Here is a 25443-nt window from a genome sequence, read left to right on the forward strand (position 1 = left end):
CTCGGCCACCTCCCATGGTTGTCCCTGGCACCAGATGACAGCCCGTGTTGGCACCAATAGGCATGGATCCAGCTATGTGGCAATCTTGTCACGTCTCTTTAGTATAAGACAAACTTAAAAGTATTAACCCATACTATGTAAAAAGTTAGTATTCCTTTGTGCACTTCCTAAAGATGATGATTTCTCTTACACTGAAATTACTGTATTTTTTCCTTCCTTAATCTTTTACAGAATGTCTTACCAGGGAGTTCAAACAGACTCCTTAGGGCTCTCACATTACATATTAACAGATGTGTACCAACCAGAATAAAGTAGCTTCAGCAATAAATAAACCCCAGAAGAGCTGAGAAACAAATGCTCATTGAAAAGCGATTCTGGCCTGACCAGGTGGTGGCGCAGTGGATAGAGCGTCGGACTGGGATGCAGAAGAACCCAGGTTCGAGACCCTGAGGTCGCCAGCTTGAGCGCGGGCTCATCTGGCTTGAGCAAAGAGCTCACCAGCTTGGACCCAAGGTCGGTGGCTCCAGCAGGGGGTTACTCGGTCTGCTGAAGGCCCGCGGTCAAGGCACATGTGAGAAAGCAATCAATGAACAACTAAGAAGTCGCAACGCGCAACGAGAAACTTATGATTGATGCTTCTCATCTCTTTCCGTTCCTGTCTGTCCCTGTCTATCTCTGCCTCTGTTAAAAAAAACAATAAATAACCCTTATTTAAAAAAAAAAAAAAGAAAAGAAAAAAAAGAAAAGAAAAGAAAAGCGATTCTGTGTTTGAGTCTTCAAGGCAGCAGCAGCTCCTGTGAAGAGTCCCACGGAATGAACACATGGCCGGCCAGCCCCTCAGAGTGAGCGGGGCGCAGCGCCAACAGGACATAAAGAGTGCGTGACTCAAGGAAAACATTCTTTGAGAATACAAAAGTCTGCTAGAAAATAAACTGCAGTGTACAGAACGGCTTACTCTGGGTTGGAGAGACAGGTCCGAGACGAAAAGGCCCAATGAGGGCTTCCCGGAGCTCCCCCTCACCGCAGGTCACCTGGGCTGGCTATCGCTCCACAGAAAAGGCAGCCAGGACAGGTGCTGACACTGCTGCCCCCTTCCCCACCACTCTGGGAGTTAAGTGGAGCCCCATCTGGCCCACAAGCTATAAGCAGAAGTGATCTGTCACTTCTGAACCGAAGCATAAGAGTGGGCACAGGGCTTTCAGCTGTCCCCTGCTGCAGTGACCAAGACATTGGTGCCACTGATCCCACAGTGGGACCAGTAAGCTGCCACCCAGGGGACAATGACCCTAAAAGACTGACAGGTTGAGAGCTGTCATGGGAGAGGAAGGCAGCATTCACTGTTCAGGCACTGGTGCTGGTGCTGGTAACTATGTAGCCCAACTAACAGACACATGGCAGTTTTCCTGTCTGCTTTGTTTTCCCCTCCCATTAAAAAGGAGTTTTAATTAATTAATTCAACAGGTCAGACATCTTCCCTTAACCAAAAGTGGCATCTATTTGGTGTTTCACTATTTACTTATTTCCTAGAGTTCAGTTTTTTAATGAATGTTACAAGAGGAGTTTCTTCCTTCTTTGTTTCCACAGTCTTCTCCTCAGCTAGGGCAGCAGCGGTGGGAGGGGCTGACCTCCTGCTGGGGGCAGGGCCACCAGCCCCTCTATGGCACATGAGGCTCCCCATGTTGACACTGGCCAGAGCCTTTGCAAACAAGCCTGCCGGAAAGGTCCAGCATTTACCCCCGCTGCTCTGATGAGGGCGCTGGTCTTATCCTCTGTCTCCACCGCCTGGTCCTGTCGTGCAGGGCGAGGGCCGAGAAGCCACAGGTGAGCACCAGGATGAAGGCCATGGGTGCTGGCCGAGTGCCGCCAGAGTGGGCTCTTCTCCAGGTGAAGTGAGGACCTCACCTTACGTGGCCTTAGTGTCTTCGGAGGGACCCAGCACCTTAGGGGCAGCTGGGGAAAGGGGGTGCTTTACTACTTATTAAACACTCTTCTGCATAAATTACTGCGTTAAGTATGGTCCTGCTGACCTGAAAGCTGACCCTACACCGAGTGCTCGCTTATCCAGTGCTGGGACCAGGTGAGTGATAACTACAAACTGCCTGGCTGTGCTAACCCTCCCGGAGCCTGACATGATGCACACAGGTGCACCAGGGCATCTTAAGTAGCCACTAAATCATGCAAATTTACTTCCAAAAACCAGAACTGTAATAAGTCAAAAATTCCGTATTGGCTTCAACAGCTACACATTTAAGAGTTCATTTCACCCCAAAGCAGCAACTGAACTGGTAGTTGGAATAGAAGCAGAGAAGAAGGATGCTGCGTTTTCAAGAAATTAAAGGCAGAAATTGTTCTCATGACTTGACACTTTGCTAAAGTCATACTTGAAATTGCAACTTGTTTTCAGTGAGAAGAGCAGTGAGTGACATTCTAGACTTTACAATGACCTGGCATTGCCCAGAGTCAATACCAGAACCAGGTGGTCCAGCACACTGTCAGCACCGGAAGGCAGGCTTCCATTTTAATGTTTTGTTTTGTGTGTGTGTTTTTTTAATTTATTCATTTTAGAGAGGAGAGGGAGAGACAGAAGGAGAGAGAGAGAGAGAGGAGAGACAGAGAGAGAGAAGGGGGGTAGGAGCTGGAAGCATCAACTCCCATATGTGCCTTGACCAGGCAAGCCCAGGGTTTCGAACCGGCGACCTCAGCATTTCCAGGTCGACGCTTTATCCACTGTGCCACCACAGGTCAGGCCTGTTTTGTGTCTTTTTTACAGGGACAGAGAGAAAGAGAGAGGGATAGGTAGGGACAGACAGGAACGAAGAGAGATGAGAAGCATCAATCATCAGTTTTTTGTTGCGACACCTTAGTAGTTCATTGATTGCTTTCTCATATGTGCCTTGACCGCGGGCCTTCAGCAGACCGAGTAATCCCTTGCTCGAGCCAGTGACATTGGGTTCAAGCTGGTGAACTTTTTGCTCAAGCCAGATGAGCCCGCGCTCAAGCTGGCGACCTCGAGGTCTCGAACCTGGGTCCTTCTGCATCCCAGTCCAATGTTTGATCCACTGCACCACCACCTGGTGAGGCCATTTTAATGTTTTCAAGGTCAGAACACTTGTACAGAGAGGACTGAGAGGTGAAGGGGGCTAAACACATCTCAGAATCCTCTGCTGAGCCCAGTGTTGCCTATCTCATGCCCTGGGCAGGCTGGTGGCAACTAGTGAATCGGTGTGACGGCACCTTGTACCTGCATGTTGTGCAGCAGTTTTATTTATGGTCATCAGTAAGAAGGAATAAAATTCACATCCCAGAATTACTTAGAAATGGAGTCACACATAAAGACAACTTTCCCTGTGTTTAGTTTCCTCATGGGCTGGATGTGGCCAAGGATGTGGTTCCTGCCTGCAGGGACCCCACCCTCCATGTGTAGAAACCTCATGACTCACGCTGAAATGATCAGAGACAGAGCAGGGCCACAATGCTCAGGGGACACACTGGGCAAGGTGTCCTGACAAAGATACTGTCTGCAGAGAGCTGAGGGGAGGGACAGTCTTGGCTGAGGTCTGCAGGAAGAAGAGCCGAAGACAGGAAAGGGCAGGGAGGACGTCGCAGGCCCCAGGAGGAAGGGGAAAGCAGTGCCCAGGAGAGGTGGGCTGGGCCAAGCTCTGAGGGCCCTGGGTACCACCTGGAGACTGGAATCTGCTTCGTGGGGAACATGGAGCCACTGAACGCTGAGGGTACACCACTGGAGCTGGGCTTTAGGGAGGCTGGCACAGCTGGTGCCCGGGGTTACTGTGGCAGGGCAGGTATGGAGTGAGGGCTCCGCTGCCGGAAGGGGGAAGGGAAGCCAGGAGGAGAGCCCCGGAGACCTCCCAGGGAGGTGGAAGAGAAGCCCTGACTGCATGGGGGGGGGGGGGGGAGAAGCCTGCCCCAGAGTGGAGTCAGCCTGCTCCCGCAGCGTTTAGTGGGAGCAGGGGAGTGAAGTCAGGAGAAGTACGACCGGGAAAGAGAAGTCTGATGCTGAACAAAATCCTCACTGCAGTCGGCCCCTGAACAGGCTGTGCTCTCTTCCACGGCTGTGACCACCTGCCACGGCCAACTTTCCAACGAGCAACGAAGCAGGCCAGTCAAGCCCAGCAATGTGACGCAGCCCTGTGAGCGTTACTGCACTCTGCTGGCTACTGCTGGTGCGTGCTGCCTGATGCCAGCCTGCCATGGCACGGACAGTGGGGTTCTGGGCAGGGAGTGCCACCTGAACTCAAAGTCTGCACCCTCCCCCAGTTTAAATAATAATTTAAAAATCTGGCTCACCTCTTGGTCCTACAGGCTATACAGACCGTACCTAGAAAGAAGCCACTAACAGAACACTAGTGGCCCTGCCTGCCTGTCACCGCCCCCACCGGGCACAGAGAAAGGCCAGCACCCCTCCCACTGCACCTTGCCCACCACCTCCCGGCCCTAACACAGAACCTGTAACTTTGGACTTGTTGCATTCCCCCAGAAAGTTCAGAAAACGGGGAAATGCATTTATCCACCATTTCAGCATCAGCTAGTCACCCAGATAGATCAACAGAACCTTGAGCTCAGGGCAGGATAAAGACGAAGACAGACTGCTTCCTGTAACTGCCACCCCATCCCGCACACCAGAGAACCCACAGGGCACCCCCCCAGCCAGAGGCATTGTGCAGCTAATGACAGTTTGTGAGTGACCCCACGAGGGCGTGTCACATCTGCACAAGACAGCTCACATTTACATAGGATGCTTACTCACACCATTTCTCTGGGGTGGGTACTGATGTTCCCACTGGAAAGGAGAGGAATTACGGCCCTGGCCAGATGGCTCAGTGGATAGAGCGTCTTCCTGGTACACTGAAGTCTCTGGTTTGATCCCCGGTCAGGAGAAGCAATCAATGAGAGCATAACTAAGTGGAATAATGAGTCGTGGTTCTATCTCCCTTCACTTGTCTATCTCTCTCAAATCAATGGGAAAAAAAAAAGGTGAGGAATCGAGGTTTGAAGGGAAGCCCGCAGCTAGCCCGGGCCGGGCTCTGGGCAAAGCCAGCACTGCCTCTGCATTAAGCCCTGCTCTTTGCCCTGGCCACCTGCTGCTACCTGTTGTCTGCGTGACCCATTTGAGGATTGGCCAGATCCTGGCCTGATTTGCTAATAATGATTTTGCAGGAACGGGGCCGGGTGGGCCTTGGTTCCTCCATTCCTGCAGCGTGCCCACAGCAGGTGCCTACGGCATGTGCTTTTAAACGGCTAAGCACATCCTGGACTCGGGGGCCTTGTTCCAGCTTCCTCCCACTCTCACACGGAGACTCCACCCCCTAAAGCTGAGTTTCTCCCCAGAAAAAATGGCCACCATGGCAGTGAAGCCCACAAGCACCTCTAAGACATGCCCTGCTCCAGCCTGCCAGCTGGAGCCAAGGATCAGGCTGAACGGGAAGGGAGGCAGGGCCGTGGGCCAGTGGTTCCAGCGGGTGGAGCCAGCACAGCACCCACACACTGGGCACCCACTGCAGACGGCCTCTGCTGAGAGCCCTGGAAGGGCAGGGGCGGGTGACAGCTCTGCTTCTGACCCAGACTGTGCCACCGCACGTGCACCCCCAAACTCTCGGGAGTGGGGAAGACACAAACCATGCCCTGGCTTCTGGATCTCCCAAGATGGTCTGGCTGGGGCTGCAGGAGACAGGTTGGGCCAGCAGGCCTGGAACCAGGGCAGGCAGCAGGCCCACGGCCAGCGCAGCCTCGTCTGCTCACCCGGTCAGTGACGACAGCTTGCAATGCTCTCAGAAGCTGAAAGGCGACCGGCCCTGGTACTGGGATTAGGTTCAAAAGAGTGTCTGAAGCCAAAAGCACAAACAATCAAAACGACCAGGAAAGCGCCCAGCTCTGCACAGAGCCTGCCTGTCTAGCTGGGAACCAACCTGGTTTTTCTAGTTAAGCTACATGATGTTCAGTTAAGCTAAGGGTCACGCGTGTCACTGACGAGAGCACCAGGCAGGGGCCGTGCTGACAACACAGTGAAGATTTCTCTGCACAGCTCCTGGTAGGAGCCACAGGGGCTGAGACCAACTTAATGGCAGCGGGAGGGAGGCAGACAGTACAGTCTCTTTGCTCCCTTCTTGTTTCTCTCCCCCCACCTTTTAGTGTGTATGAATACATGTGGTTGAATTCTCAGACATCAAACACTTGTACAAACAGAAGAAATACTCTTAGTTTACCAATACGAGAAACCATTTAACACAGTGCTTCTAAGGCTCACGTGGATGCTTTGGAGCCTTAGATGTGCCACACCTTCAGAGCACACCTTAGATGAGCCACACCTAAGCTGCCCTTCAAGCAAAACTTTGCCCAGAGAATAACCTAATGTTGTGGGCTTGTTCTATCATCTGATCTCTTGGACCATGAATGGACTGTTTATAGATGGCACCTTGCTCCTTGGCCTGCCCTGTGACCAAGGGGGAGATTTGGAGAAGAGCAGTTAGGAAATACACAGCACCTCCCCAGTCCAACTGACAATGGACCCTTGCTGGCTGAGCAGCTGTTCTGTGCTGAGCACTTAGCTGCAGAGAGCAGGGGAACGGGTCGCCGATCCTGGCGCAGGGCATGCCCCTTCTTCCAGAGGTAAAGGGCAGGAAGCAGCGGCCACATGCAGACAGACTGGCAGAGGCAGCAGCACATGGGATTACTCAAGTCTGTGCCCTAGACAGGTTCTGAGAACCCTGCAAACCAAGGTGGGGAAGTCAAGTTCCTACAAAATTAGGAAGCCCATTCAATTTGCAAGAGTGGCTCACTGGCCTCCTGAAAGCCAGCCACTTACAAGATGCCGTACAAGAACTTAGGCGAGCTAACCCGGGGCCCTGAGAACTTGTCAGTGGTCATATTTGAATGGGGCTTGACGGCAGCCACACGCACAGACGGCCTACCTAGCTGGGAGAGGTCCAGCCGTGTCCAGTGCATGCCAGTGGGGCAACTCTTGGACAGCGTCCTGATGAACACCTGGCCCAGGCTGTCCAGCGCCCACAGGGCATCTTGGCAGGCGGCGTAGGCCCTCATCTCGGCGTCGGGAGGCAACTGCACCGTGGACGGCCGGGACTGAGCATGCTGGGCGCTGACAGTGCACAGGTCCTTGCTGCCCTGGCACAGCCACAGGGAGCTTCCTGCAGAAAAGGGTCACACGTGTTACTGACGAAAGCACCAGGCAGCCTGTGCCTTTGTGCAGCTGACACTCCCACACTCACCACTGTGAGACAGAAGTTCTATAGAGTCAGAGGACGAGCCCGCCACTTAGTAAGAAACAAGCCCGAGATGGTTTAAAGAAGTGAAGGAAAGCAGGGCTGATGAGGTCTTATGAAGGCTCCCGTGTTGGCCTACGGCTTTGACCTGGGACGTGGACGACGGGCCGGGGGTCTCTCACTTGGTGTCTCACCAGCGCTCTGGGGGTGGGGTGGGGTCGGCAGGAGCTCAGAACCAGAGGCACGGCACTTGCCTGCTCTGTTGCAGTGGGCTGGGGACGGGCCTGTGCGGCGGGGCGGGGCGGCTGCTGGAGGAGGCTCAGAAGCCCGGAAAGCCTCTCTTCCCATCTCCCACCAGGTTTAGAGTACTCAGGTTTTATACATTCAGCTTAAAATGCCAATAACCCTCAGAGAAGTTAACACCTTGGTCACAATAAACTATCTAAAATATTATCTAAAACTTACATACAGGTATGCTTTGAGCTCAAGGTTTCTTTGGATTTTGAAAACTGGTGGCAATGGGTATGGCCCAGGTTCAAGTCCCAGCTGCAGGGAGCCAGGCAGACCCCATGACGCATGCACACACTGCCGCAGCCGAGCGTGTGCCGTCGCAGGCAGCGGCAGTCAGCAGCCCTCGGCAGCTCAGGTCAGGTTCTGCTGCCAGAGAGCCCGTGCCAAACTCAGGAACTCGCGGTGTTCACAGCTTACTGATCTCAGAACTGTGACCTGGTGAGACAGCAGCTTACTGCTCTGACCATGCTACCCACTTCCTGGTGGTACTAATGCGTGAACTGACCGTGTCCCGAGCCACAGACTGCATGGCATTCAGCTCCTTCCTGGTGGGGCGATCGGACTGCTCAGCCCGAGCCCACGGGGGCCGCCAGCCACTCCTGGCTCCAGGCCGCATGTTCTGGAAGGGCTGAGTTCTCCCCGGAGGGAGGAGGCCTGCCCTTGCAGGGAAGGTCCGCGCTGACAGGGCATGTCTATGGGACTGAGGTCAGCCAGCGAGTGTAAACCAGGCGCAAAGAGGCTGCTGGGAGGGGACAGGATTCACAAGAGGAAACAGGAAAACACCCAAGGAAGCTGGGTGCCCCTGGCGGCTGTGCGTTGGCACCGGGACACATTGCTGGAAGTCACCTGCTGCCGGACCTAGTGGCTACCCTGTCTGTCGCCCTCCTTCAGGACGCCCTGACTATAGACTCACCAGCTTCCCTGCTCTGTGTCCATCTCTCCTGGTTGGTCTGTCTAGCTTCAGGGGCCCTCAGCTCAGCCAACAAGGGCTACTTGCCTGTGACCCCCCACCTATGTCTCTGAGGTCCACAGTCCCACCCTCGCCCCAACTAGGCCACAGGCAGAGCACAGTTTTAACCGTGCCACTGCCGAGCCATGCACCGTGTTTCCCCACCAACCTTCTTTGGTGGGAGCAGCGGAGGCCAACACGAAGGCCCATTTTGTTGCAGAAGCTGTCCCCCGGGGAACAACGTTGTTCCAGTAAGTGCCTAGGAAGAAGAAATAGAAGGCGTGTTAAAGAAAGAAGAAACAAACCCCACACGTCAGAGCATTAGTTCTAGACTGCAACAGGTGCTGAGAACTTGGCAGCTAGCTCTAGAGTGTCCTGAAGTTGGGAGGCCCAAGTCAGCACTGTGATCTGGCCCCTTGTTGCTCTGTGGTCACCAACAAACAGAGCCAGTCTTGCCCATGACTGGGGAAGGCCACCAAGGGGAAGGAGGGATGGAGAATCCACAGAGCAGGGCTCATCACAGCAGGGAGGCCCAACTGGTGCATGTGGACTTGCCCTGCATTCACAAATCTGTCGGGGGCCTTGCATTGTCAACAGCATGGCAATCTTCCCTCTAGAAAATGGGCTATTACTCTCTCTTCCTGGGCTCTTCAGGTTTGGGTGGATTTCTTTCATTTCAATGTGAATTTATTAACATAAAACTGAGTTCCATTTGCTTTATATCATAATAGGTTCCCAGTGGAAACTGATCACACACCACCCAGGCACTGGCTCCAATTTGCAGCAACGGCAGACTAAGACAGAATGGACACAAAGCCCAGGGACTGCTCCATTACAAACACTCCTTCCACCGGCACTAAGCTGTCTTCTCAGGTGACAGCTTGCAGCTGTCCTTCAAATGCTGGCTGGAAAAGTGGAGCTGCCCATTAAGCCAGGGTGAAACTCAAAGTCATTCACCCACCGATGAGACTTCCTTTGGCGACGTGGAATTCATTCTTGCCTGAAGAGATCCAGACGCCGCTGCTGTTGACCCCTAGAAGGCTTGGCTGGCACTGAAGCTGCTGTGACCAAAACGCCATGCGCAGCCTATCCGCCACCTTTTCCACGGGCACTTGGGCCGCTGTAGCCACCGACTGCGTGGCGTGCATAATGGTCTGGAATAAGCTGCACTGGTCGAACACCACGTAGTCTGTGATGCTCACCTGGAGGGGACACGGGCAGACAGCAGCTGTCAGGTCGGTTACAGCGCCTCTGTGTGCCCCCTGCCTGAGAGCAAGGTTCTGGTCCATGTCCACCGAACACCCAAACACACGTGGATGTGCATGTTACTGTGAGGCCCGAGAAATGTCTAGCAGGATACCACCAAACTGCTAAGTGTAATCACCACTGAAGCCTGGATTTAAAGAGATGGAAGAAAATGTTCACCTTTTTTTGATACTTTTATATTACATGGATCTGTTATAAACAAGCATGTGATTGAACATCATCACCCCCTTATACCCCTGAGTTGTTGGTTCTAGGCAGAGAGAATTATTTTGTCTTTTTTTTTTTTTTATCTTTTTTTTTTTTTGTATATTTTTCTGAAGCTGGAAACGGGGAGAGACAGTCAGACAGACTCCCGCATGCGACCGACCGACCGGGATCCACCCGGCACGCCCACCAGGGGCACGCCCACCAGGGGCACACCCACCAGGGGCGATGCTCTGCTCACCAGGGGGCGATGCTCTGCCCCTCCGGGGCGTGGCTCTGCCACAACCAGAGCCACTCTAGCGCCCGGGGCAGAGGCCAAGGAGCCATCCCCAGCGCCGGGGCCATCTTTGCTCCAATGGAGCCTTGGCTGCGGGAGGGGAAGAGAGAGACAGAGAAGAAGGGGGGGGGTGGAGAAGCAAATGGGCGCTTCTCCTATGTGCCCTGGCCGGGAATCGAACCTGGGTCCTCCGCACGCTAGGCCGACGGTCTACCGCTGAGCCAACCGGCCAGGGCCGCCTTTTTTTTTTTTAACAGGAACAGAGAGAGAGTCAAAGAGAGGGATAGATAGGGACAGACAGGAACGAAGAGAGATGAGAAGCATCAATCATCAGTTTTTTGTTGCGACACCTTAGTTGTTCATTGATTGCTTTCTCATATATGCCTTGGCCGCAGGCCTTCAGCAGACCAAGTAACCCCTTGCTCGAGCCAGTGACCTTGGGTCCAAGCTGGTAAGCTTATTTTTGCTCAAACCAGATGAGCCTGCGCTCAAGCTGGCAACCTCAGAGACTCTAACCTGGGTCCTCCGCATCCCAGTCCAACGCTCTATCCATTGCGCCATCGCCTGGTCAGGTTTATTTTGCTTTTTTTATTTATTTTTTTAAAGTCCATGGGAAAGTCGTGTGTTTTTATTTATTTATTTATTTTTTACAGAGACAGAGAATGAGTCAGAGAGAGGGATAGACAGGGACATACAGACAGGAATGGAGAGAGATGAGAAGCATCAATCACCAGTTTTTCATTGCGCGTTGCAACACCTTAGTTGCTCACTGATTGCTTTCTCATATGTGCCTTGACTGCAGGCCTTCAGCAGACCGAGCAACCCCTTGCTGGAGCCAGCGACCTTGGGTTCAAGCTGGTGGGCTTTTGCTCAAACCAGATGAGCTCAAGCTGGTGACCTCGGGGTCTGAACCTGGGTCCTCTGCATCCCAGTCTGACGCTCTATCCACTGCGCCACCGCCTGGTCAGGCAGGCTTATTTTGCTTTTAAATTTAGGTATTTCCTGTCTGACCAGGCAGTGGTGCACTGGATAAGCATTGGACTGGGACGCAGAGGACTCAGGTCCGAAACCTCGAGGTCGCTGGCTTGAGCACAGGCTCACCAGCTTGAGCGTGGGGTCACTGGCTTGAGCTTGGGATCATAGACATGAACTCATGGTCACTGGCTTGAGCCCAAAGGTCACTGGTTTGAAGCCCAAGGTCGTTGCCTTGAGCAAGGGTCACTCACTCTGCTGTAGCCCCCCACGTCAAGGTACATATGAGAAATCAATCAATGAACAACTAAGATGCCACAATGAAGAATTGATGCTTCTCATCTCTCTCCATACCTGTCTGTCTGTCCCTTTTTCTCACTCTGTCACAAAAAAGAAATTTAAAAAATTTAAAAAAATAAAAATTAGGTATTTCCTACAGACAACAGTGTTCAATACTTAGAATCATAATATGGATTTAAAAGGCATTAGAAGCGCCTAACCGGTGGTGGCACAGTGGATAGAGCATTGACCTGAAATGCTGAGGTCCCAGGTTCGAAACCCCAAGGTCACCAGCTTGAGTGGGGGGGTTGCTGGCTCAGCTTGAGCCTTTACTCAAGGCACATATGAGAATCAATCAATGAACAACTTCCTGTCTCTCTCTCTGTCGGAAAAAAAAAGATAAAAAAGGTACTAGAAGTCATTTATGCTCTAACCCAGGAATGTTAATAGCTATGCCAGGCCACCACCTTAAATCAGGACCATCCTGGACCGTAGCGGGCACCCCGGCTCAGCTGCCGAGTTCCTCGCTTCTCTAACGGGCCTGGCTGATACTTCTCCAGGGCACCACCTCTGAGGAGACCCTTCCCAGTTCTTTCTAAAGGGCAGGCCAAACTCTGGTCCCTCTGACTTTCACACATACTTCTGCCCTGCTGGGTATGATCATAGCGGATGTCACTGCCTATTCCTAGGACAGCCTTGTGCTGGCCACATGCCCAGGTCATCATGCACAATGAAGTGTTAAGTAAAAGAGACGTCCTTTATTATAGGGACCTCAGTTTACAAAACACAAAAACAAAAGGGAAATTCACGGAAAATCAGTACTGTGTGCAAACACCGCTCTCTTCTTTGTGAGCTGCTGCTACAACTGAATTTTAAGCAGAGGTTTCACCATGTCGGGACCCCAAAGCCCCACTGCAGAGCCCGGAACCCGTTTGTCACTCTGGACCCCGCAGGATGCCGGGCTCAACACATGCCAGCTGCTCTCACTGCTCAGGGAGCTCGTCCTCTGCCGATGTGCGTGTATTGCCAAAGCCACACCGAAGTCTGTGACAGACTCAGTCTCAGTGTCCAAAATTTGCAGATAAGCAGGATGCAAATTTATATAAAGAAATGTTTAGCCTGACCAGGCGGTGGCACAGTGGTAGAGCGTCGGACTGGGATGCGGAGGACCCAGGTTCAAGACCCAGAGGTCGCTGGCTTGAGCAAGGGGTTACTTGGTCTGCTGTAGCCCCACGGTCAAGGCACATATGAGAAAGCAATCAATGAACAACTAAGGTCACAACGAAAAACTGATGATTGATGCTTCTCATCTCTCTCTGTTCCTGTCTGTCCCTATCTATCCCTCTCTCTGTCTTTGTAAAAAAAAAAAAAAAAGAAAAAAAGAAAAAAGAAACGTTTAATAGCCAAACATAAGGCTGGCTCTTGTGCTACAATGAATAAATCTTATAGTAATTAAAATAATTTCTTTTAAATACCTCAAAGATGATTCTGTCGATTACATTTCTCTAAAGATAATGTTCTGAATATTATGACAAATGCTATCCAGTTTTCTTTAGGCTAGTTAAAAACAGAACTGAGGACACATACACACAGCAGCAGGTGTGTGTATAAAACCATAGAGTACGGTAACAAGCACAGAGAAGATATTCTGAAGTCATTTGCATAAGTTTTTTGAGTAGTACCTGGCATATTAGAGACATATGTACAAATACACATATTCATCAAAAAGCTAACACACTGCTTGACCAGGCGGTGGCGCAGTGGATAGAGTGTTCGACTGGGATGCAGAGGCCCCAGGTTCAAGATCCTGAGGTCACCAGCTTGAGTGCTGGCTCATCTGGTTTGAGCAAAGCTCACCAGCTTGGACCCAAGGTTGCTGGCTCAAGCAAGGAGTTACCTAGCCTGCTGAAGGCCCAGGGTCAAGGCACATATGAGAAAGCAATCAATGAACAACTAAGGTGTCACAACAAAAAACTGATGATTGATGCTTCTCATCTCTCTCCGTTCCTGTCTGTCTGTCCTTATCTATCCCTCTCTCTCTGTAAAAAAACAAACAAAAAAACAACAACCCCCCTCCCCAAAACTAACACACTTTCTTTTTCCAGTCTCTCCTAAGAGACCTACAAGCAACAAGGCCAGTCTGAGGTGACAGTGAAACCTGAAGCAACAGAGAGATAACACTGAGGAGACACCGCAGAGTTCACAGCTGCCGAGTGCCATCTTCCCCGCCACCGTGGGGACTGGGGAGCTCCTGTGGCATGGGCACCACAGAGGGACAAGGGGGCACTCCTTTGACAACACGTTCTAGCCACTCTGGCTTATACCAAGTCATGAAAAGGTGGCTTGATTATACCCTTCTATTTCCCAAAGCCCTTCCTTTCCGGGGATCATACAGAAAAATTCTCCTTTCTTTGTTGAAATACCACTTACTTTGGAGGCCTTTTGAACAGCAGAGATAGATGAATTTTAATTCTGGGTTTTTTCCCCCAAACATATTGTCTAGTCCTTTTTCTTAGCACATTTGTTCAGAATTAGGTCTTTGAATGGAAGCCATGAGTTTATTTAACAAAAAATAGATTTCTAAAGAACATCTAAATAAGTAAACAAAGCTTGTATATTTAAGCAAAGAAAGCTTTATGAGTTAATTCCTAAGATGAGAAGTTCTTGAAGTTTCTAATATGCTGGAATACAGCAAAGTCTAACTCATCAAACACTAAAAGTGAATACTGTTGGCCCTGGCTGGTTGGCTCAGTGGTAGAGCATCAGCCAACGTGTGAATGCATAGGTTCAATTCCCAGTCAGGACACATAGGAGAAGTGACCATTGCTCTTCCACCCTTCCTCCTTCTAGCTCCGTCTCTCTTTTCCTCCCATAGCCATGGCTTGATTGGTTCAAGCACATCAGCCCCAGATGGGCAAAGCATCAGCCCCAGATGAGGGCTGCCAGATGTATCCCCAGCCGGGCACATGCGGGAGTCTGTCTCTCTAGCTCCCCTCCTCTCACTTGGAAAAGGAGAAAAAAGAAAAGAAAAATGAATACTGTTAGTTTAATCCCACCTCCCCCATCTCTCTAATTTTTCCATTGGTTTGAGCAAGAGAGACATAGAGAAACATCAACTCATTCCATTTAGTTGTGCACTCACTGGTTGTTTCTCATATGTGCCCTGACCAGGGATCGAACCCTTGACCTCGGTGCATCAGCAATGCTCTATCCCTTCAGCCACCCAGCCAGGGCCTCCCCATCTCTTTAAGGAAAAGAGAAGCAGTATAAAAGGGGAGAACTCCCAACCCCAGGAGACCCCTCGCACGCTGCCTGGAGCGGCACACCTACTTGCCACCAGTGGTCATCATCTCCTTGGGGCTTCTTGGAAACGATGCCAGTTCGGAACCACAGGTTTCCGTGGATGTCCAGGGCCCACAAGGTCTGCTGGTCCCCGAGAGTTATACAGACAGGTTCTAGAGCTTGCCTTTCACTGAAAACAGGAGGACACGAGTCAGCACCCAAGGTTGAGGCCCCCGTGGGTCTAGGACTGCTGGCAGCAGGAACGTGCTGGGGGTGGGGGAGCTCTGCATGGGGGAAGATACACCCCATCCACAAGGTCCAGGAAAGGAAGCCTGAGTTTTAAGTTAAATTACTACGAAACATAAATTGCTCAATGTATCGCAGCTTCTGAGAGACATAGTGAAGACCCAGAACGAGAGGGAAGCCTCTTAGGAGAAAGAGCCTAAGAAAAGGTGAGCAGGCACAGAAGGAGTACAGGCCCGGGGCGTCACCTCACCGCGCCCTTCTCCCAGTGTGCTAGGCTGTGCTGGGCAGCTGCACTGGGCAGACGCTGCTCTCTCGCTGGGCAATGCTCTCCCCCACTGGGGCCGCCCCCCCCAGCTGCCACGCTCAGTTGCGGGTCCACTCTGCAAAGCGCTTGCCCGCATTTGCAGTGGAGCCACGGCGCCCTCAGCGCTGCAAGCTCATGCCCGGGCCCGGACCGTCTACACTAAGCGCCCCGATCAGTTTACGTGGCTCCTCAGACTGGGGCTCCGTGAGGGCAGGCCGTGGCTCCGTCACCTCTGCACACCCAACCAGCAAATCTGGCTCACGAAAGGGTCTTGCCCAAGTTTCCTGGGTGACTAAACGCAAACTAACAGCCGAATGTAATTTTTCTAAAGACTATTAATAATTTCACATTAGCAAAATGATTTTACAGTAATCCTGCATTAAAGTTTTGAACGGTATAATGTGCCCAAACACAGTACAATTCAGAGATCAATGGCGACTGCTAGGATGACAATAAAGAGAACTCTTTGTCCCTAACCACCTGAGGAACTACCCGACACTGGGCAGTTAGTTCTGAGCAGACTGTCACAAGAGACCTGCGACTGCGTCATGCTCGAGGTTACAAAGGAGGTCAGCTGCATTTAGAAAAGCTAAGCTCTGGCCCAATGTCCAGCCTGCTGGTCAGAGGCAGACAGAGAGCATCCCCAAGGTCAGACTGCCCAAACTGGCTCCAGCAACTGCAGAGAACAGCATTACCACAAAAACCTTCAGGGAACCAGTTCTGCCACGGGAAGGTGCCCCCGGGTCCTTAAGGGGAGTCCAGCTGACGAAGAACAGGGTGGGACAAAGAAGAGGCTGAGGGTGTCCCCGCTCCACCCCATTACCTGACAATGTCACACTTCCACTGCTCCCCTTCGGGACAGAAGCTGCTCACGCCCTCCCGGTACAGGAGGGCTCTCTGCTCCGTCAGCACCCACACCACGCTGTGTCTGGTGGTCACCTGGGACAGGGGGTATGGACAGTCGACCCTGATGGCTCTGGCACAGGGGCGATCCACACTGAGACCTGCCAGGGAGGTGGACAGGAAGCCCCCAAAGACACAAAGTCAGGATTTCACATCTCATTTTTATTCTGTTTACTTATTTTTCTCTTTGGTATTTTACTATATTCTTCTGTAATAGTGCTTTTTAAAAAGGTCTAGTCGACTATCAGAAGGAAAGGTGGTGGGTGGACTGAAGAGGGAGGGGATGGGGGGATAAATGCTGATAAAAGGAGACGTGACCCACAGTACAAGATGATGTATTACAGAATTGTACACCTGAAACCTGTGTAATTTTATTAGCCAATGTCACCCCAATCACTTCAATAAAAAAGGAAAAATAAGCTAGCCAACATACACTAGTCAACCACTGCCCCGGTGATTCTTAAGGCACTGCCAGTTAGGAGGGCACCCGGCCCTTACCCTAAGCCAGAAGCACCCTGTTTTCCCACCAGAAACAAAACCCAAATCCCCCAGAGCTATTTCCACTTGAAGGGAGACATAAGAGTTGATCTGGAGAGACCAGGGCCAGCCTGCAGCCCCGGGGGTGGCGAGGCCTGAGCCCTGGGGGGTGGCGAGGCTGCCCCACCAGGGCTCAGGCCGGAGCTTCTGGGGTGCCCCAGCCCTCCCACAGCTGAGGGCGAGGCAGACGGGCGAGGGCCTTGAACCTCAGGGAATCAGCCCTGACATTCATAATAGAGATTAAAGCATTCCCTCAGCATCAGCAATATTAAATGGTTAGAAGATTGATCTCTACGTAAATCCAATGGGCCCACAATCCTTTGCAGACCCTGATGAATAGCATTGCTTTGGGAAGCTCATATCCCATTTTGCTGACAGCACAGAAACACTGACTCTCACTAGTTTATTTTTAATAAACAGTCCCACTGTGTCTGTTCCCGCAGTTAAAGGTTCCCTCAGGGAAGTTTCCTAGGACAAGTTGAACAGCAATTCAGAGCAAATGATTTCTCATTGGTTTTCTTCCTGACCCACATGTAAATACGTTAGAGAGGCAGGACTATGACCTGGCTGAGAAACTGAGAAATCCAGCCAGGACTGCAGGGGAAAGGGTTGTAGTGTCATCTATTACTCTTTCCTCTCAGCTCTGACACTGCAGGAAAAGTGATACAGTGGTTACCATATGGAGAGTAAGACTGTTTCTGTACTTCATTAAATACTCCTGTTCATTCTTGCCCTAAATCTGTCCTGGGTTGAATCTGAATCCGTAGTAGAAAACTGCTAATACATTCTAAAGGAAGATACTGTCTTTCTAGAAGTGTATTAATTTAAATTGTTTTTTAGCCTCTTAGTCATTGTGACTGTTCTAACAAAGCAAGGTGCAGTGAGAAGCAATCAGACCCGACCCACCGGCACCTGCGTGCCGCCCACTGTTACCTGTCTGCAGGTACAGGTCTCCGTTCGTCCTGATGACCCAGGCAGTGTCATCGCTCAGCGCCACAAAGACGGCCTGGGGCAGCGCCTCGTACCAGTGCCGCTTGCCCTTGATGGTCACTTTGCCACAAGCAAAAGCTCGGTTAGACTTCTGTTCAATCTTCCAGAGAAGGGCTCCTGTGCAAATAACTCTGGTCAGAATTATGTGGACAAAAACTCCATTCTGGGTGCTGCAGGGAGGGAGATTTCTAAAACACCCCGCTCTGCTCCAGTTCTCACGGGGAGAGAGCCCGCAGTACCCAGGTTTGAACCTTTGGCCACCACCTGCCAGCTGTGTGGCTTCTGGTATCATGTCCCTCAATGTCTCCAAGCCTCATTTCATCATCAGTGAAATGGTAAGAATGTATCAATGACACAGCACAGAGCTGGGCACCTCACCGGCACTCGTCACTCTAACAGAGACAGGGCCTGCCCTTAGATTTACTGAGATGAGTCCCAAGTTAAATGAATATCATGGGGCACAATTAGTGACCTGAGATGGGCGGACAGTTCTACAGGGATTCCAATGGAGGGGAAGCTTCCAGACCAAGGAAAAGGACAAGATGCTAAAAAGGAAGCCCTGGAGCTGCACTGTGCCTTCTCCACTCAGAACGGTTCCGATAAACAGCGCAGACAGGGAGGGAGGGAGGGGAGACAGGAGGGCACTCTGTAGATGGAGGGTGTGGCACAGGCAAGGCGCCAAAGGGTCAGAAGCTCCCGGGGAATGAGGCGAGCCAGGGCCGGAGCAGAGGGCCACAGTGAGGAGAGGCAGTGAGACAGACGACCACAGCCTCAGCACTCCCTGAATGCCGACGGTCCCGGGCTCGCGCGCTCACTGAAGACGTGGCCCTGAGCCGTCTCAGCCAAGAAGACTAACCTGGTGGAGACAGAGTTCTCAACAGACCACTGAGGGACTACACGGTCTGGAAACACAAGGTAGTTAATACAATCAGGCAAGAACCAAAGTTTCTAAACGACTGGGGAGATGAACCCAAAGGTAAATGACAGAGAAAGAATTAAAACACATAACTATACCATGCCAGCTAACAGAGTTGGTTATTTAAAAAAAATTTTTTTAAATACTTTATTGATTTTACAGACAGGAGAGAAACGGGAGCATACAATGGGAAGTAACAACTCATAGTTGCTTCATGTTAGTCGTTCATTGCTTGCTTGCTGTATGTGCCTCGACCAGGGAAGCCCAGGGTTTCAAACCAGCAACCTTGGCATTCCAGGCCAAAGGTTTATCCACTGCGTCACCACAGGCAAGGCTATTTTAATTTTTTGTTGTTGTTTTTTTTTTGTATTTTTTTTCCCCTGAAATTGGAAATGGGGAGGCAGTCAGACAGACTCCCGCATGTGCCCGACAAGGATCCACCCGGCACGCCCACCAAGGGGCGATGTCTGCCCATCTGGGGCATTGCTTCATTGCAACCAGAGCCATTCTAGCGCCTGAGGCAAAGGCCACAGAGCCATCCTCAGCGCCCGGGCCAACTTTGCTCTAATGGAGCCTTGGCTGCGGGAGGGGAAGAGAGAGACAGAGAGGAAGGAGAGGGGGAGGGGTGGAGAAGCAGATGGGCGCTTCTCCTGTGTGCCCTGGCCGGGAATTGAACCCGAACTCCCGCACGCCAGGCCGATGCTCTACCAATGAGCCAAATGACCAGGGCCCAGTGTTGGTTATTATCTCGGTCATTCTCTAAGGAAAAATATTTTTCAAACAACCAAAGAGATAAAACCAAGCAACCCTGACAAACTAGTATTTTTATTTATTTATTTATTTATTTTTTTGTATTTTTCTGAAGCTGGAAACGGGGAGAGACAGTCAGACAGACTCCCTCATGCGCCCGACCGGGATCCACCCGGCACGCCCACCCGGGGGCGATGCTCTGCCCCTCCGGGGCATCGTTCTGTCGAGACCAGAGCCACTCTAGCGCCTGGGGCAGAGGCCAAGGAGCCATCCCCAGAGCCCGGGCCATCTTTGCTCCAATGGAGCCTCGGCTGCGGGAGGGGAAGAGAGAGACAGAGAGGAAGGAGAGGGGGAGGGGTGGAGAAGCAGATGGGCGCTTCTCCTGTGTGCCCTGGCTGGGAATCAAACCCGGGACCTCTACACGCTAGACCGACGCTCTACCACTGAGCCAACTGGCCAGGGCCCAAACTAGTATTTTAAATAATGACAAAGATTAGGGAGAATTAAAGGAAGTCCATCGTAAAGTCACAGAAGACCAGTCTAAGGTCACAGGAGTAGTTCTGAGTTCCCTTCCAACGTCCTAATGACAAACCAGGCATCCAAGACAGGTATACACCTCTGCTCTACCTGCTCACCCCAGCAGATGCCCTGGGCAAACATCATGACAGGACAGATGGGCAGGTCTTCTGCCCAGCGGCGCTGCATTCGAGAAACGTCTCCCAGCTCAGTAAAAAGGCCTGATCATGGCATCAGAGAATGAAGGCTTTTTCTTTTTATAGTCAGGGAGTGGACCATTCACCAAAAGAGCACATATATAGCTTATTTAAAAACAATTTCTAAAAAGGAAATAAAATAATCTGAACATATCTAACATGCACAGGGCCATCTTCCTTAGTTCAGTTACTTTAAAGCAATACTAAGAAAAAGAACCACATTTTATTTTAAAACGGGTATGTTAATATCTCTCAAAAAATCCTCAATATTCAAGCTATCTGTACAGCCTACCAAAAATATTTTGACGTTACTATTGCAATTAATAAAAAAACCAAAAACACAAACTTAACATCCATTTCCACTATTAAACTGACATCAAATAAAGCAATTCACATGGTTTGGAGAAAAGCTCTCCACCCAGGAAAAGGCAAGTTTTTGAATGGGCTGCATGCAGAGACCCTGAGCTGCGGGGCTGTAACCCGGGGCAGGAAGCAGGGCGCAGGCGAACCTGAGGGTGAGACTGCCACCTGCTGGACGGCATCTTCAAATTTCTGCCAGCGCAGCCCCGCGCCTGGCAACGCACTGCAGAACAGGCCACCTTTGTAGTCCAAGCACCAAACATACTTCTCGGAGACCACCAGGCTGAGGATGCCATAGCCAGGGCCAGAGTAGCCCATCCAGCTTTCTGCAAACTAAGGACAGAGGGTGGTGAGTTCTGTGGCAAACAACACAGCTGCGTCTGCCGCACTGCTTCAACGAGAAAAGTGTGCTGGATTATCATTCCAGTCAGAGCTGCAGGGACCACTGAGCGCCGGGCAGAGGCCCGCCGCACTATCTCCAGAGCGTGGCTGCTGGACGCATTCTGACTCGTGAGCTGCTGTCCTCTTAAAGGCCCCACTGCATCCCTGGGTAACACAGTCATCTCATGGCGTCCTTCCTAACATAAAGCTTACATTAAAAGGACCTTTGCTCCACAAGTATCGCTCACCTTACACAAAGATGTCATCTGTACACCAAAGCATTACAGATGCATTAGAAACAGCTCTACCAGCTGCTTCTATACGTGTATGTATGTATATATTTTAATTTTAATTAATTTATTTTTTACAGAGACAGAGAGTGAGTCAGAGAGAGGGATAGACAGGGACAGACAGACAGGAATGGAGAGAGATGAGAACCATCAATCATTAGTTTTTCATTGCGCGTTGCAACACCTTAGTTGTTCATTGATTGCTTTCTCATATGTGCCTTGACCGCGGGCCTTCAGCAGACTGAGTAACCCCTTGCTTGAGCCAGCGACCTTGGGTCCAAGCTGGTGAGCTTTGCTCAAACCAGATGAGTCTGCACTCAAGCTGGTGACCTCGGGGTCTCGAACCTGGGTCCTTCCGCATCCCAGTCCGAAGCTCTATCCACTGCGCCACCTCCTGGTCAGGCTATGTATATATTTTAAACCACATTTTCAAATACTGTTCCAATTGTAGTGCGCAGGCCTAGCATGTGGCTCATAGAAATCTGGCGAGGACGCTGCCACGCTGAATTTTATAGATGAAGGTTTACTTGCTAGAATTCCTTTAAAAATCAAAGCTAAATAAAGTCTTTGTTCTCTGCAAAAGAAATCAACGTATTTGCACAATCACCCATATGTGAAGGTAATTGTTTCAAAGAGAATGCAGCCCCTACCCTTCTCAATCTGGCCCTGCTCACCATGGTGAGCCTTACCCACCGCCCAAAGACCCCACAAGATTTCTTTCTGGCTACCTAGAAGGGCACGGAGGGGAGGGGACGAAGGCAGGGTCGAGGTCCTCAAAGCACCGGACTCCCTCTTCCCCGGAAAAGGGCTTTTCTAAAGGTTTAGCCTGGAATCCCCAGAGACCACCCCACTGACCTTGTCTGCCTGGTAATGCTGTCACTGGTGGGTGCCCCGCTGTGGCTCCCACATCCTGTGCTGTGCTCACCACCATCACCCGAGTCCCACTCGACCACGCTGACCTGATGCTGACATCCACGCCCAGCCGTCACGTGCCCTGTGCGTCCCGGCACCACAAAGCCTGGCGGCCGAGGCACTCGGGAGAGGACAGCACACGGAAGACTGATGAAGGTCAGGCTCTTGGGACTTCGTCTCAAAACGAGTTAAGCTGCACGTTTCACTTTTGAGACCAGACAGCCCAGAGGCTGAGAGGAGACCTGGGCAGCCTGCTCCTCACTTGCTATACACAAGCCACTCGACGTCCTGCCTGTGTCCTTCTCTGTAGAGCAAGACAACAGCATCTGCTTCCTGGCTTGTTTTGTTTTTAGAGAATCAAATGAGTTACGCTTGTGAGGTGCTGGCCTGGTGCCTGGCACATGGTGAGAGCTGCCCAAATGCCACCCATTATCAGCACCGAGCGCTCAGTGAGACATCTGGGGAGAACACAGGTGACCAGAAGCTCATACTCCTCGCCAACCTCACATCTACTCAGAAGAAAAAGTTGCAACACATGGTTCATTTTGAAACCAAATACTTCTGATAGCAATCACCTGCTAAGGAATGTAAACAATGATTTAAAAATCATGTTTTTATATAAAATAACCAAAGATAGTTGATAATCGTCTCTTAGCTGCATGGGCTGGGAGGACCCGCAGGCTGAGAGGACCGGCGGGCTAGGAGGACTGGCAGGCTAGGAGGACCCGTGGGCTGGGAGGATGCACGGGCTAAGAGGACCCGCAGGCTGAGAGGACCCGTGGGCTGGGAGGATGCACGGGCTAAGAGGACCCGCAGGCTAAGAGGACCCGCAGGCTGGGAGGACCAGTGGGCTGGGAGGACCTGCGGGCTGGGAGGACCTGCGGGCTGGGAGGACCGGCGGGCTAGGAGGACCCGCAGGCTGAGAGGACCGGCGGGCTAGGAGGACCCGCAGGCTGAGAGGACCGGCGGGCTGGGAGGACTGGCGGGCTAGGAGGACCCGTGGGCTGGGAGGACTGGCGGGCTGGGAAGACGCACGGGCTGGGAGGATACAGGGGCTGAGAGGACCTGCGGGCTGGGAGGACCCGCAGGCTGAGAGGACCTGCGGGCTGGGAGGACCCGCAGGCTGAGAGGACCGGCGGGCTGGGAGGACCCGCAGGCTGAGAGGACCTGCGGGCTGGGAGGACCCGCGGGCTGGGAGGATGCACGGGCTGAGAGGACCTGCGGGCTGGGAGGACGCACGGGCTGCTGGACCCCAGGCTTGGTCTCTGCACCACCTATGGGGTCCTGGCACCAATGCTGCAGGCTGAGGAGATAGCTGTCGGGAAAGGGACTGGGTTCTTGCTGTGGGTTCCGGGAACACTGTCTGAAGAGGGGTGGGGACAGTCCCTACCTGCCACCTGCTCAGAGCCTTCTCTGCCACGAGTGCCCAGTCCTCTGCCCACTGGCTTTCTGGAATGGCCCCTAGGCAATTCCGCCCTTCCGGGGCAGCTAACACTGAGTGCCTGTGCTGGGCGGGGTGCTGCTTTTGCTGGAGAAGTGGATGACTAAGCAGGGGTGACAGGTCAGCCTAAGCCCAGGCCATTCAGTCCCTGCACCAAAATCCCCCCACCCAGATTTTGCCTGCATGTTTTGCAATAGAAATATTTCTCTCCTTAACAAGGAAAATAACCAGGTCACCAATGACGTCCCTAAAGAAAGCAGCCCACATACTTGATCTGACTTCAGCAGCCCAGGGTCGTCAGTGACCGGCTGGCTCAGGTCCTGCAGGGAGCGACTGCCTCCGAGCTCCCTCACACTTGTCTCTGAGGATGAAGAGGGCAGCCCGTGGGCGTAGATGTCCTCCTCATCGCTGGATGTCAGCGCCTGGTCCTGGGAAGGGGGCTCAAGGCAAGGCCGGTAGGCACTGGCCACCAAGGTGGAGGCTGGAGGAGTCCGTCGTCCACCCAGACTCCCCAAATCACATTCTGAAGTAACCCCTGCCGTCTGGCCTGTGTCATCATCAGTGACAGCGTGCCAGGGACCCGAGCTGCGGGGGCCAGGAGCCTCCAGGCGGGTTAGGGGGCCCTGCTCCCCACTGCTCTCCACAGCGCCACCTGCATCAGCTCTGGTTCCCAGCAGCCATCTCTCAGCACTGGGGGCCTGGCCGGGGCTGGAAGGCACGGGGGGCAAGGCCAGGAGCGGGACTTCAGACAGTGCGCTGTGCGAGTCCTCAGACTCCTCGTGCCCCGGGCCCTGGGCCCCAGCAGAGCTGTCCTGTTCTTGGCAAGGTGGCTGTCTGCTACTGGGTCCATCATCGGCAGAGCGAGTCTCCTCCTTGAGGTCTGGGCCCTCACCGCCTTCCTCGTCTTCCCACGGAGGCAACGGTGAACTCAACAGCCCGCTGCGCAGCTCTAGCTCGCCTGTCTGGTTCCATCGTGGGATTTCCGTTCTCATGTCATCTTCCCTGAGGTCAGGGGCGGGCTCAGGCACCTCCAGGACACTAAATGCGTCAGGGTCATTGTTTTCCTGCAGGACACCATTCACCTCACCACTGAGGCCGCTCTCCCAGTCGGGGGACTCCGTGCTCAACTGATCCACGATGCTGCCCAAACTGGAGGTCACGGACAGCAGGTCTGTGCTCAAGGACTGGGGACTGTCACCAGGAAACTCACAGCAGGGAGTCGACTCGAGGGAACTGTGCCAGGCGTTCCTGCTTCCGCCCTCTAATTTAAAATAAGAACACGCTTAAGAAAAAATAAATTTTAAATGAAGAAAAAAATATTTTAAATAAATAAATGCATTTTAAACTGGCGAAAAATAGATGTCTTAAGTACAAATTATGCCAATGCAGAGATGTTTCAAATGGATGCAAATAATCCTATACAAAATGGGCTCTAAGGCCTAAGTCACAAAATGGTTTTTTTTTCCTTCTTTTCCAAGTGAGAAGAGGGGAGATAGAGAGACAGATTCCCGCATGCATCCCAACCAGGATCCACCCGGCAACCTCTGCCTGGGGTGATGCTCTGTCCATCTGGAGCCATGCTCGTAACTGAGCTAAATATATACTGCTCACAAAATACACTGCTCACAAAACTCAGGGGATCAGGGAAGGTGCAGATACTCCAGTACTTTCAGCAGCTTTTGTATAGTACACTTTCACCAATGAAATAAGTTGGTTTTGCATCTCATTTGCATAATTGAACAACTTTCTTTGACTTGTCGTTTGCTTTTCTGATCTTATTTAATTAAAAAAAATCAAATGCTTCTTTTTTTATCACTTCATATTCATTTTGAAATATCCCCTAATTTTTGTGAGCAGTCTATTTTTAGTACTTGAGGTGGAGGCTCCATGGAGCCATCCTTAGCGTTTGGGGCCAATTTGCTTGAACCAATATAGCCATGGTTGT

At 51.9% G+C, this 25443-nt stretch overlaps 1 protein-coding gene across 1 annotated transcript in view; it reads right to left on the bottom strand.

Moving 5' to 3' along the window:
* Positions 1-25443, bottom strand: part of TECPR2 (tectonin beta-propeller repeat containing 2) — a 103424-nt gene that overhangs the window by 31641 nt on the left and 46340 nt on the right. The window contains exons 9-16 of the mRNA XM_066343940.1: positions 23768-24759; positions 20624-20807; positions 17679-17852; positions 16129-16309; positions 14804-14945; positions 9437-9677; positions 8645-8734; positions 6927-7160 (exon numbers count right to left, since the gene is read on the bottom strand). Of these exons, the coding sequence (XP_066200037.1) occupies positions 6927-7160; positions 8645-8734; positions 9437-9677; positions 14804-14945; positions 16129-16309; positions 17679-17852; positions 20624-20807; positions 23768-24759 (2238 nt within the window). The remainder of the gene's footprint in view (positions 1-6926; positions 7161-8644; positions 8735-9436; positions 9678-14803; positions 14946-16128; positions 16310-17678; positions 17853-20623; positions 20808-23767; positions 24760-25443) is intronic.

This window comes from Saccopteryx leptura, chromosome 6, assembly GCF_036850995.1.
Source record: "Saccopteryx leptura isolate mSacLep1 chromosome 6, mSacLep1_pri_phased_curated, whole genome shotgun sequence".
NCBI lineage: Eukaryota > Metazoa > Chordata > Mammalia > Chiroptera > Emballonuridae > Saccopteryx > Saccopteryx leptura.